Source organism: Beta vulgaris, chromosome 3 (assembly GCF_026745355.1).
Source record: "Beta vulgaris subsp. vulgaris cultivar EL10 chromosome 3, EL10.2, whole genome shotgun sequence".
Classification (NCBI taxonomy): Eukaryota; Viridiplantae; Streptophyta; class Magnoliopsida; order Caryophyllales; family Amaranthaceae; genus Beta; species Beta vulgaris.
The window spans coordinates 28,880,164-28,894,002 of NC_079204.1; the positions used below are offsets into that span (position 1 = coordinate 28,880,164).

Here is a 13,839-nt window from a genome sequence, read left to right on the forward strand (position 1 = left end):
ATCGAAAACATATGCTCAAACAGAACTTCCCGGGACGAATTGCACGCTAATCTCCATGCTGATTTCACGTCCAAACTCTTCATGGCACCAATTTCAGTGGGCTTCAATATCCCATGTAATACTCGTGACAAATTGGGACTTGAAAGCAAATAGAGAGAACCCAAAAACTTGTAATACAAGTCCAACAATTTCATTGGCAAAAGATCCTCTAAGTCGGCCTGGTTTTGGATCAAACCATATCAAGTACTGGTCTACTCGAGGAAGTACGCATAATAATTAATAAGTCAATATTAAAATAACGGAAAGCAAAGAGAGGATGGCGTGTTCCCCATATGAGAACGTAAGCTTTTAAACCGGTTCATCAGTCATTGAAATTCATACCCTTTCTTTGCACGGCTGCCGGCGATATCGTTGCATCTCCACTTCTCCACTTCTCCGATCTTTTTCTTTGCCTTCTTTTGCGATACCTCTGATTTCTAAAAGGTTATTTCTTGCTATTTTTTCTGCTTTATTTTGTTCAATTGGATCTGTATTATTGTTCGTCGATTATCTTGTTTGAATGCCTTTTTTATTCGGTCCGTCAATTCCATGACTCGTTGATCGGGTTTGATTTTGCCTAGTTAGTTTACCGTTGGTGGAAAATTAGTTGGCAATTTGGCCATCATCGATCTTGTTTTTGAATTAGGGTTTTAAAATTTGTGGCCGTCAATAGATTACTGATACTCTGCTAGAACAACTTGAAGATTTTTATCAAGAGTTAACAACATGATTTTCAGAATATCGAAGATCAATTATAATTTCATTTGTTAATTCTTTGTCTTTTGATGCGTACTCCCTCTGTTTTTTTTTTCTTTGACACCTAGAATCTCAACACTATTTATACCTAAAAGAGAATCTTCTCAAATTTTCCCAATTTCTAAGAACAAATATAGTCATGTGGAGTCGAGCTCAATCTTTACTATTCAATTGTTATAATTTTTACTAATATATAACGAAAGATATTTAAGTTGAAATAGGTGAATCGGGAAGGAAAAGTGAGAATGATAAAAACAGAGGGAGTACTAAAAGTGGGTCGTGTTATTCTTGTTTGGTAATGTATTCACTTTGTCATGTGTATCAATAACGGTGCATTTAGTAATCTGTCATTAATGGTGGTAGTGGTGATGCATTTTAAGCGTGAATTTGTAAGAGAAGTCCTGTGTCTATATCCATGGCAATGTTAGTTCATTTTAAAACATCAATTTCTCTTAAAACTTCATTGCTATCTATTACACCTTGAGAAGGTGGTATTGAGTAGGATTGGAAATTTATGGAGAGACTCACATATCTGGGGATGGGATTCCATTAGCATGGTAATGAGTAGGGGATGTCCCATGTAAATTACATATGATTTCATTACCATTACCGTCATTTAGTTCCGCCTATGAAATGAGTCGTAAAAGGTGAAGGTTAGATGTAATTATCAATGGTGTTATGTACTGTTCTTTTTGATTTAGTGGTAAATGCTATAGATGTTCTAATGTTTGGTTGTCTATGTATAATTTTTATGGTATATTTTTTTTTAGCTGTAAGCAGTTTTCCCTTTGCATCTACAAGCAAAGCATCTCTATATTTTCCTGCATGCTCCCTATCTTTTCATGCTGAAGTGTGCAATTTTCTTTTTAATGGCATGAAAGATTTTGTTCTTATGAATTGCTTTATGTGCTTGTGCAGTGAACATGTCTTATGGACGAACTTATCAACCTCAAGGAGGTACATTATTTGAATACCATTGGCCATCCTTTCCCAGAAACCATGACAACCACAACCTTTTTCAGAATGATGACTGCTTTAACTATAACAGATATAACCATTACGGTAGTAGGATGTTTGATGACATGAAAAAGCATGACCTTCCCTACAATGCCTTAGTAAATTGTAGACAACGAGCATTGGGAGAAAATTTCTCGAGACCTCATGGCTCATCGTCTTTCAAACGGAGGAAATTTTCAGAGAATTTTTCGGGAGGTGATGGGGCGTTTAATTGCCAACCAATCCAGAATGGTTTTCTATCATGCATCCCCTCAAATGACTGTATTATTTACCCTTCTATAAGTGCACCTAGTACAAGTGCTCATTGTTATACTTTGGGTAAACGTGGGCGGTCGGATCTGGAAGATGAAGATTGCACGGTCCTTATGTCTCGGGAGGAGATTGAGAGGTGCTCTCCTTCAAGAAAAGATGGGATTGATGCATTACATGAAACACGATTGAGGTACTCATATTGTGCCTTCATTCAGAACCTTGGGATGCGGCTAGATGTGTAAGTTTGACCCTTGGCTGCTGGTTTTAATATATAGTTATTGCATATGTAACACGTATCTGATTGAAGCTGATCCTTTTTGATAATCTTACTTTGTTTCCTACTGCAATTCAGCTACTGAATCATCTACCTTCCCCATATTTATTATCAGTTTTTATAATTTCAGACCTCATGAAACTGATTTCACTAATTAATGTTGTAGGCCTCAAACAACAATTGGCACAGCAATGGTTTTATGCCACCGCTTTTTCATCCGACGCTCACATGCTTGCCATGATAGATTTGTAAGTTAAATTCAAATGCCTATTTTTTTTTTCCATTTTTAAAATTTGTCTTAATAGTAATGATTGGAAGGTTAAGTAGCATGTAATTATCAGCTTAGGTCGCTTATGCAATAAACGGCTTAGTGTTACTATGTCCTTTCATTCTGGAATATCTCTACCCATCTGGGACTACTTCCTGCCTCCCTTATTAACTGCTTACCTTTATAGGGGGGGGGGGGTGTCAATGCTTATCAACTTTGATTTGAAAATTTCAGTAATGTATAAAAAGTATTCGTCTTATGTGTAGTTTCAAGATATCAACTATTTATGTAAACTTTGCTTTGAAGATAATCTATGTATAGTCTTTTGACACTTGATTGTGTCGGGTGATTTCTTTTTCTTTTAGTACTTTTCATAAGTAAAAAATTGCTTTGAAGATAATCTGTGTATATTTTCTCTTCCAGTTGATTGCTACTGCTGCACTCTTCCTTGCTGCAAAGTCTGAAGAGACAGGTCGCCCTCTGAATGATGTGGTGAAGGCGTCTTGTGAAATTATTCACAAGCAGGATCTGTCCATCTTGTCATACATGCTCCCTATTGTGAGTATATTTTGCTTAGTTCTTAGTATGTTAAATTAGAGGTCCCTACCTCCTGATATTTGCTATAAGATAATTTTAGCAGTAAATGTGACCTTAAAAAATAATTATGTCGGTCGCATTTTGTATGATATTTGTTGTTCTGGCTCCCAAGTGGTTCAACTTGAGGTGATTGTGATTTCTTTCTAGTGTTTTGTGATATATAAGAATGATGACAATGCCAAAAAAATTTATTGATTACAAAATAGGGCTTTGATGTAAAGGTATAAATAACAGATGCATTATTGGGTCCATTCATGTTTACATATGCAAGCTGTTTTTATTACTCCCTGGAATCTTTTATGTGCTTTATGAATGTTATGGCAGTACTCCTCATAATTTTTTTCTGACTATATTTCTCACAATTAACTTAATGCTAAGTCCTTTTACTCTATTAGCTCCACCAAATGCTTTGACAATTCAGTATTAGCTCTCAAAATCTCTCAGATGATTAACTTTTCAATACCGATGTTCTGATTAGTAATTTAGCAGGTTTGGGATTTTGTAAATTGTCACCTCTACCTATACCTTTTATGTGGGTAATCTCAAGTAAACGTGCACGTGTCGTGATGATCCGTTGCTATTTGGTCTACTTTCCTATTTTTTCTTTCATTTAACTTTCTTCATTAATTAATTTGACTGTTTATATTCCTCATTTCTATATATTAGCACATCATTGTGTAATTCTTATTTGTATGCACGAAAAGATTTTTGGGTCAGTCAATCTGTATTCTGGAATTAGGGGAGGATTTTCATGTGCTCACGTAGTCGCATGTGTGCGCACACTCACATATGCAATTATATTTGTGAGGGTTAAGGATCCAGCATCCTTTTAGGAGGGGGTGGGGGTAGGGTTTAGTGAAACTTAAACCTGTGTCTGGTCAAGTTAATTACTTTGGCTTGGTTTTAAGGGTGTCATGCATTTCATCATAAGTCATTAACTGAATATGCTTCCAATTGAGTATGCTCTTGTGTATAACTTCTTCCTTTATCTGGATATTGTTCGATTTTCTTTGCGCTGTTATTTGTGCTTGTTTTATAGTTGTGCTCCTTGAAGCAGAAGTGAATATTATAGACCTGTAGCGTTTTTGCATTAAGTTACTTGAATATGGTTTTCTAAATAAACATACTACACCATGCAGGATTGGTTTGAGCAATATCGGGAGCGAATTATTGAGGCAGAGCAGTTGATTTTAACTACCTTGAACTTTGAGCTCGATGTAGAGCATCCTTTCGATACTTTGACATCTATCCTCAACAAGTTAGGTGTTTCACAGACACATTTGATGGATGTGGCTATATACTTGATCAGTGAAGGGTAAGTTTGACCGTATTATTCTCCTTTGCTTGCTTGTCTATTTTGCTTGAAGTACTGTGATGTTGGAATGTAGTAACTTTGGTGATGAGAAGAGACTCCATATTCTGTTGTAAGATGTTCCTGGCTTAATCCTGAAAGCCTGAGTGTCACAGTGTGGTTGTCCGTTTGCTCTTTTGAATGTTGCATCATGGTCCATGGAGCGCTCAAGTCTAAGTACATGAAGATATAATCTGTTTATAATAGCTGCGTGACTGGATGTCATCTCAATCAAATTTCTGCTGGCTTCTGAATAACAGGAATGAATTATTCAAGATGCTGTTTTGTTTGTCATGCTTTTTATTTTTTTCTATCTCATGATTTCTTCTTGTCTTATGACCAGTTATTTTACATGTTATGTGAGGCATAGAATATTGATTATTTGGCACGGAAAATAATTGCAGGGTTGATATGCCTAGCTGGCGGATTGATTTGCTATGATGAAGTTATGTTTTACATCTGAAGTTGAACTGCCGATGTGTTGTGGTTGCTTAACCCTGATAATACCTGTCAAGCTGGTATTTGGCTATAGCAGATAGACATAGTCATTCCAGAATCAGTTTTAGTAGTATTTCAACGTTTTGGTGACATCAAACTAGAAAAAAAGGAGCAAGAAAAGATGTCTACAATTTGATTAAATGTTCTTTTGTTGCGTCTAGTTCTGATAATTGTATAGTGTATAAGCAACTCAGCATGACTTTTGAATATATGGCCTTGTGGTGGTCAAATTGTGGTGGATGAACAGATAATAAAGAGGGAGGGAGAATGGTGGAAAGAGAGGATGTGAAGGCATATATGGATATAAAGGCCGAAATACAAGTTTGGGCAACACACTTGTTATTTTGTTGGAATGTCTGCCTGTTTTGTGCAATAAAGTTAAAGGCTGCTGGTATGCAGTCTGCCCTACAGTCCTCTGGTTTTGGAACCATAAAACATGAAGCATGTGACAATCAAATCTCAACTCTATGCTTAAGTACTAAGAGCCTTGAAAAAGGAGAGGATCTGCCAGTGTCACTGTTTTCAGTGTCTGTTCATGTGAACTGGTCCTCTGTCACCTTATACAGACAACCTGTTTTGTCATGAGCAAGCAAGTCAATCTTGTGCTCTGCTGCATTTATTTTGTGTTGTGACCTTCGCTATGCTTGCAAGTGCAAGCGAAAGTTTCTGACCTTACTGTTTTTCAGCATCAAATTGGCTGGCTTAGTGATGTACAAGGTTCCTTTTGAGATCCAGAAATAATCAAAAAGAAAACTTAGATAGGACAAGAAATGAAAAAATAGAAATGACTAATAGGTTATTCAGCCTTTTTTTTTGCATTTCATTTCGGGAATCCAGGTCAATAATTTACAAACTGAGTGAGTTTAGGCTACGGAAACCTGCGTTTTACTTCAAAGTTGAGGATTCCTTTTATTAGAAAGCCATTCTTCTTAAATTTACTGGGGTGGTTCAGATTATGTGGACTCTACATTTCAATCATTGTGAGCTTAAGTCAGCAAGGCATGGAGTCAATAAGATTTTGATAGATAGTAAAGTTTTTTTCCTTTCATACAGGTAAGTTTTTAGATACATTAGTGTAACTATCTAAATGGTTAGCTTCCAATTGAAAGGGGAAAATATTAGTAGTAAAAGGTGAAGTTCTCAGTTGTTTTGTTATGTGATCCCTCTCCCCAATGGGTAAATTATGGTCTCTTTACCTTGTGGTAGCTTCTAACTTGAAAATGTTGATGTAGGTTTTGGACTAAAGACTGGTGATTCATGTTTCTATTTACGTTCTTTTTTAAAATTTTATATAGTGATTGGTGCACGGCAAGGTATATGTTTGTGCTGGTTTTTCTTTCACATTGGAGGAGCTGCATAATATATTTCACATGTTATCCCTTAGAGGTTCTATGCCTTCCCTCCTTCATCTGTTTTCCTATTTTTCATATTTGGGTTGGGTTAATGGGGGTTGTGGGATGGTGATGACTGATCACTGATGAGACTGCCATTAATTTGATATGATGTAAAGTTAACTTTTTACTCTCTATTGATTAATTTTAGTATTTATTTTATGGTCTCGTACAATAACTGGCAAGGTATTGTTTAAGCTGATTATTATAGCTAATTTCATGCTAGATATTTTCAATCATTTATATGAAATTGCTCTGTGCTCAGAGATAAACTTCATGGTTGACTTTGTCAGGTGTTTTCATAATAGTTTTTGACAATAAATAAATTAATTGGAAGTGGATGGAGCGAGGAAAAGGAAGATAATTGTTATGATAGAAGGAGAAAACGGGTTTTATGACGGGGAGATAAAAGGGGAAAATAGCATCTTTTACTTCCAAAGAAAGACGATTCTTTTACAGGCTATCAAAATACAGCAATGTGGAAGTTTATTCTGAGACGGAGAGTCCTGATCATAACTTCATTTGCACTTTCTTTATGAACTTTAAGGTTTTGAGGGGGAATTTATGTTTTTGTATTCAGTCTCCTTGCCGGTTTTGGGTTTCTCTCTTTCTACGTGTTCTATTGGAGCGTCATCTATCATATTTGTGATTTTGCATTTAAAGTATTTCAGATTTCTTAGCCAAGTTGAACTAAGATTGCTATGTAGTTAATACCTTCAAACCAAAATCTATATGATCTCTTATTTGTACAAGTAACCATGTAGACCACTAAAATCTTCATGTCTATAGTGCAATTAACTTATCTGCTGCTTCCAGAGCCTGCTTATGCTACAAAAGATACCTTTAGTTAAATTGAAGATTATTAATTGCTATGGGGTGTTATCTACTGTGGCTGAAGCTCGTGATCTCATCTGGTCCCTTTGGATGCTCTGATTCGAAATACCTGCTGACCTTCATATTATAGAACAATTTTGTGCTTTAGATGTTTTACTGCCTCTAAAAATGGGTTTGTTTATTTTATTTTTGTGCGTTTTTGTTTAGATGTGATGTGTGAGTGGGGTATTTTACAAGGAGATTGAAGCCTTTTATTCATTGTATTATGTATATTGTTTTTCAAGAACATGAAATATGAAAGTTAGTGAAGTGTGACTTATCAGTAGCAATAATTGCTATCATTATCTTCCAGTGTCACTTCTCCACATTGAATTGGTATTGTCTGTCACTTTAACCACCAAGGAGTTCCCATCTATTATGGTAGTTTAGGGGAATGTTGCTGACATGAATCTCTGCTTGCTTGCCTTGCTTATGTTGAGTAAGTTCGCACTGTGACTGAGACATCAGTTTCCATGTACAAGAATGTTTGTTCTTATCTTGGGGAAAAAGTTTCCTCTCGGGTCGCGGTGGATGACCTCTTTGCTAAAATTTGTGTCTAGTAGCATATATCTCCTTTATGGGCCATTTCAATTTCCCTGTAGGAAAAGGATGCAGCAACATCCGTGATACCCTGTGTTCCGAGTTTTCTCCAACTCTCAAAGATTTTCTTTTTGTCAAAATAATCCTGATATTACTTTAACTTGGTAAATTTTATCTACCCTAAAGTTTTGTATTCCTCAGATTGTTCAGAAATCACAATGAATTTTTGTTTATATGACTGCTGTTGTGGATAATGCCTAAAATGATGTATATGGGTCACGGACGGACGCGAACAAGTAACTTGTTTTGAAGATTTTCTTCCTATCTTTCTCTTTTGTTCATTTCCCTGTTAATTAAGATTTTTTTGTACTGTCATCTGATCCCTTTGCTTTTATGTTCAGAATCACTTAGAAAATTTTGTTGTCCTATCCATTCTTAACATACGGAGTGAGATATTTTTACTCATGTTTCAACATTATAACTAAGGATACTTTTATAATTGTTGAATGTTTTTTTTTTTTTTTTCAATCACCTGCTTCAAATCTGGGAGTAATTGCATATAATGCTTGATATTTCAGAACTTTCATTTGCCTGGCTCACTATTCTGGTGCATGCCCAGAATGATTTTTCTGGATTTCAGCATTGATGATAAAACTTGCATAGAGGAATATCTTCCATTTATTCATGTGGGTCTGCCTGTGGACGACCCTGCTTGTAGGAATTGCAAAAGTTTCCTTCCATGGGACATATATTATATCATTTAGGTGCTCGATTGGCATGCCATATAGTGGCCTAAATACTTGGTTGATTGCAGACTGTTCTATGATGCACATCAGATCTCTTATCTTCATAGATAAGCCTTTAACATATTGCTGTTTGGAATATCTAATTTATGCACCACTGTCAATCAACCCTATTATGAGTTCTAAATTTATTTTCAATATTCTAGAACATGGTTTCTTTGTGCTGCTATATATCTGTAGTAAAAGTTCGTTCAGATATAATGAGCCCTGGATCTGGATTCTTATATATTGCTGTGAACTGGTCTCGGTAAACGGCTCTTAATTGTTACAATGATCATTTATTTTACCAGTGCAAAAAGTTGGTACGCTTAACAATTAACAGTGGTGGAGGGAGCTAGGGGCATGGGGGTGCATGTGCACTCCCAAATTGGTGAGAAAATTGTATAGATTAATTGGCGCGCCTCACGCAAAGTCATAGCGCTAAGCGCAAGAACAAGTGTCCAGCACATTTTTACCGCGCCCCGCGCATATGTATTGTGTGCTATGCACCACTTCTAAGTGGCTTTGCTATGGAACAAACTATCTTGGATGATGATTTAATGATGGGGAGTCCATCACCAATGCATCACTCATCCCTCCTAAAATTTCTCATCATGTGCTTGATGGGTAATATGCTTTGTTGATCAGGTCTTGTTTGTATTTCAAAAGCCTTAAACTATTGTTCAGTATTTGGTATTAGCTTATTAATGGTGTACCTTAATAGATTATGACTCATAGCTATATCAACTTTTTTTACTCTTAATTGTTGGGACTGTCCTGTTCTTTTGAGATGTCATATTTTAATGACATAATTTTCTTTTGTGCTCAAGATTTAAACCACACAACATCTGATTTTATTAAAATAATTTTATAAAAATTTTAAAACATAGTTTTGGCTCAAAAAAAATATGAACAATGCTTTCAATTGGTGCACCCCCAATTTCAATATTCTGGCTTTGCTACTGACAATTAGGAAAGATAAAGGAATATGATTTATTCCAATACTTTGAATTCTGAAGTAAGAGCTTGTAACTATTAATTCATAAATACTATCTCTGTACATTTCTGAACCAACTTTGACCTGGTTTGGACAGTGAATTTTCCAAATTCTAACCTTTTGGGATTCACTGAGCATTCAAAGTGGTTATGTACATTAAAATAGAAAATAGGCTAAATTATCTTTTGATACATGAAAAAAAATTAATACATTTAACTAATTTGGTGTTTAAGATGTGTCAAAATCTCTGTGGTTTTCTGGTGGTCATGTGCTTGGGGTAATTGAGATCTCATATGCCTTGTCTTTTTGTCTATTATTAATACTATCTAAATGTCCATTTTGATGCAAGCAGCTAACAGTAATGATCAATAGCTGCGCTAAGCTTTATGGATGGTGGGTACAGAATGGTAGTTCTGGGACAATCTAACTCTGACATTTTGAGCATTTTGGAAGAGGTCTTTTAAGAAAAGTATCCAATTTTTATGATCCTTGGACATTTTTTTACGGGATGGTCACTTGTATTGCTTTAAATTTGACCAAAAAAGGAAACTGGTGCTTTTCAGCTGAGAATTTTCCATGTACTCCGGGATCCATCCTGAAGTTTGACACTTTTATTTGAGTCCAATCATCATCAGAATTTGTGTTGAGACAGGAGTCAATTTGAAGTCTATTACAATCTCATTATGTTTTAATGGGTTGTCTGTGCTCGTTTTCTCAATGAATGTTCTTAGACATGATGAGGCTGTACCATCAACTGCCATAGCTTCTCTTTTAGTTTTAAACAATAGATCACTGCTAAGTCTGTAGCTTCTGGTATTGATGAATACCTAAGAAGGTGTGGATGGTTGCTGAGCTTCCTTTTCATAGTTGAGTGTAGTAAGGCATCATAGGATGGCCTTATGAAACATTGGGAAGACATGGAAGAACTTTCTGGGAGGCTGGCTGCATGCAAAACCTTCTATTTCTTGTTTTGCCATCTGAATGTTTTGAGTTGCTGGACTACAAATGCCTACATGGGAACAAATCTACCGTTAGATCTTATGTGGAGGTTGGTATGATCTCTTTATGATTGTAAAGTGTTTCTGTAGTTTTTCATGCTCCTATCAGCAATTCACCAGACGCATTCGACTAGGTTGCTGTCTGATTTGGGTAAGAAAACATGTCTTGGTCTGTTCTTCTTGCAGCCTAGTTGGAAGCAATATCACTTTTCTGCCTTTCCCCCTTAATTTCTTTCGGTGTTCTTGGCCTTCATAAAGTATGGATGATGTAGTTTCTTTTGATGTGCTGGTGTGCCAGGTAGGTTACTGCAGGTATAAAAAATATTTTATCCTTAAAATTTGAAGTATGCTGTTTCCCTGGGTGTTCCCTTCATCCTGAGCACCGTTTTTCTCCCTCTCAAACAGTGATTTTTTGATGTTTCTAAAGTTGTTTTTTTTGCAGGTTTCGGAGCTCGCTGTGGCTTCAGTTTAAACCCCAGCAAATTGCTGCTGGTGTAGCATACCTTGCTTCTAAGATGCTGAATATGAACTTTGACTCCTTGAGCATTTGGCGGGAATTTCAGACGCCGCCAGCTGTTCTTCAAGGTAAGTGCATTTATTGCAATTATGATTCTTGATTTAGTTTTTTTTTCTTTTCACTTTGTTCTTTTCTGGGGAATTTGTGGTCGTAGGGCCCTTTTGATTGAGACTATTATATATGATGGTTGTTTTTTCCTTCTCTTTTCTGGTTTCTAGTCCTTATGGGTGCCTTACTGTCTTGACTCGTGGCAAGTATATACATGGTGACCAATATCTTTTCCTTCAATTTTTTGGGGCTAAAATTTACTACTTGATTAAACACCTCCAGCACCTTCGATTTCCCTTACTGATGGCTCATTTATCGATTTTACTTTTATGCTCCCTTCATTTTATTTTAATGCCATCAAAAAAGTTCAAGGACTTTTATTTTTGTATCTGTGATGATGTAATTGAAGTATACTGGTTTTGCTTAAAGCTCTGAAATGTTAGCTCCCTCAACAAGTTTTGGCTCCCCATGTTAATCGATATCATCTTTTTTGATCAGTGTTTTAGAAGAAGTCAGTCACCACTGTACTAGCCTTGAGCTTGATCTGCTAAAAATAGTCTCATGATTCTTGATATGACCCTTTTGCTCGTACTTTCTTGATCAATTCCCTGTTCTTGTTTATTTGCTAGCTCGATATCTAGAAGTGTATGTGTGTTCTGCTGTCTGGATCAGATTATGTAAATATGCGGGCTTTAGGCAGTTTCTATTGAGGCATGCTGATACTTCCTCTAGTTACTTCAACCTTTTTTCCTTACGTTTATCATATCATATTTGTATTCTGTCTACTGCAGATGTAGCTCAGCAGTTGATGGAGTTGTATCAGAATTAAGAGCATCTACCTGTATGTTCTGCTATGTATATCTGCTTCAACAATTAGAAATAATTTACTGGTCGAATTAGTGCCTGAACGTAACTACTGGGTCCACTGGAGCTGCTGGTTCTGGTCTGTTAGCGGGAGTGTGCTTTAGAAGCAGAAGGTGGTGACAGTGGTGCCTTCATTTGGTGTTTGGTGTTCTAACGCATATACCTTGTGCCTGTTGGGGAGTGTCTTTGTAGGACATAAAAGGTCTGCAGATGTTTGTCATATTTCCTGACCTGGTTGTAACGAAGTTAATTTACAGTGAATGTGAAATTTTTATGTGTTGACCTATTCCCCCCCCCCCCCCCCCCCCCCCCTAAAAAAAAAGACAAAAAGAAAGAGGCCAAATCAAGAACTGGTTGATGTAATTTATAATTCTTCTTATGCTAATGTGCACATTTACAATAGATTTGACGTCAACATTTAAAGCACAAGTTACTTGACTGAAGGTTATCCCCTCGGGAAAAAATATTCCTTGGTGGTTGTACGCACGCCTTTTAATATATTAGTATAGATGTGCTTGAAGGTGCTGAAAACCAGGTCGTGAATAATTTTTACCGTATAAATGGTGTAGCATTGTGGAAATTCCGGTCTTCCACCATCTCAAAGCCCATACTGGGCAAGATTGTGAGCTAGCTCATTTGCTTCCCTTATTACCTGCCAAATTCGGTCAATGACGTGGATGGTGTGTTCCGAAATGCGAGCTAGCTCATTTGCCTTTCTTGTTACTCGCCAAATTTGGTCAATGGCTGGATGGTGTGTTTCGAAGTGTGTATTTTGTGATCAACCATGACAGCTAATTTGTTAAGCATCTCCACCAGCTGCGCTTGGGCCAATCTGTCCCCAAACCCCCATCTGTATTTAGCTAGAAGAACCCATGTGGAGGTGGAGACCAACATATATGTTGTGTAGGTCCAGAAGCCTGCAATTCTTTAACCTGAAAGCAAGAGCCAGTGCTTGTAACATCAGCCTCTAAGAGAAGCTGTGGGGTGGTACATTTTCTTTTCAGAAACCAATTTGCTCTTGACCCTCCAAATTAGGCAAAGTACCAGCGAGTTTAATTAAAATCTTAATATGTTTATCGTAAGACCTATCAAAATTGTCCTAAAAGACGATTCATCTCCAGGTGTAAGTAGGACTGCAGGGGTCGCCCTTTGTGATTCGCATGGCTTCAACTATTGTGTGTAGTGGTGTCAAGTTAGTTAATCAGATCAGTCCTGGTTCAAACCAAACAAATCAGTTGAATTTAGTTCAAGTAATTCAGTTAGTTTTTCCCAACTCAATTAATTGAGTTTAAACTTTTTTGGTTTCAGTTTCAATCCACACGGTTAATTCAATTTTCAATTTAGTTCAGTTCAGTTTACAATTGTCTTTTGGTTTGACTCATACAGTTTCGGTTTAAACAATTGACTATTGACCTATTAATATTAGTTAAACAGTTAATTTCAGTTCGGATTCAGTTAATTTCAGGTTCTTAAATAAAATTGCAACAACTCGGGTGGAACTTCATATTGGCTATGCCATATGCATCTTTTTTATCTCTTCATGTTTCGGATCGACGACTTACCCGTTACAAAACCCGGTTGGACTTTGTTATATCGGTTGAACTTGTCGGAACCAGTGATACCATCAATATTCAAGAAATAGTTTATATTTGTCTACAAAAACGCATTTGAAAGTTGCTAACTAACCGTGAAATTGTTTTATCAAAGGTTCGACAGTACATTTGTCTCACACAACAATAAAGTTAGTGTTTACCGTATGCCGAAATTGAACGGTAAA

The 13,839-nt window shown here is 36.5% G+C and overlaps 1 protein-coding gene across 2 annotated transcripts; it reads left to right on the top strand.

The window, feature by feature from the left end:
• Positions 1 to 260: 260 nt before the first annotated feature.
• Positions 261 to 12,344, top strand: LOC104884616 (cyclin-T1-4). Of its 2 annotated transcripts, XM_010669302.4 has the most exons (7): positions 264 to 483; positions 1,714 to 2,302; positions 2,505 to 2,586; positions 3,030 to 3,164; positions 4,343 to 4,518; positions 11,076 to 11,218; positions 11,990 to 12,344. In XM_010669302.4, exons 2-7 carry the CDS (start codon positions 1,719 to 1,721, stop codon positions 12,025 to 12,027), a joined length of 1,158 nt encoding a protein of 385 aa, XP_010667604.2. In that variant the 5' UTR covers positions 264 to 483; positions 1,714 to 1,718; the 3' UTR covers positions 12,028 to 12,344. The 2 variants fall into 2 exon arrangements, with proteins under 2 accessions (XP_010667605.2, XP_010667604.2); XM_010669303.4 differs by lacking the exons at positions 11,076 to 11,218; positions 11,990 to 12,344 and adding an exon at positions 4,959 to 9,401 and having other exon boundaries at positions 261 to 483.
• The last annotated feature ends 1,495 nt before the right edge of the window (positions 12,345 to 13,839 follow it).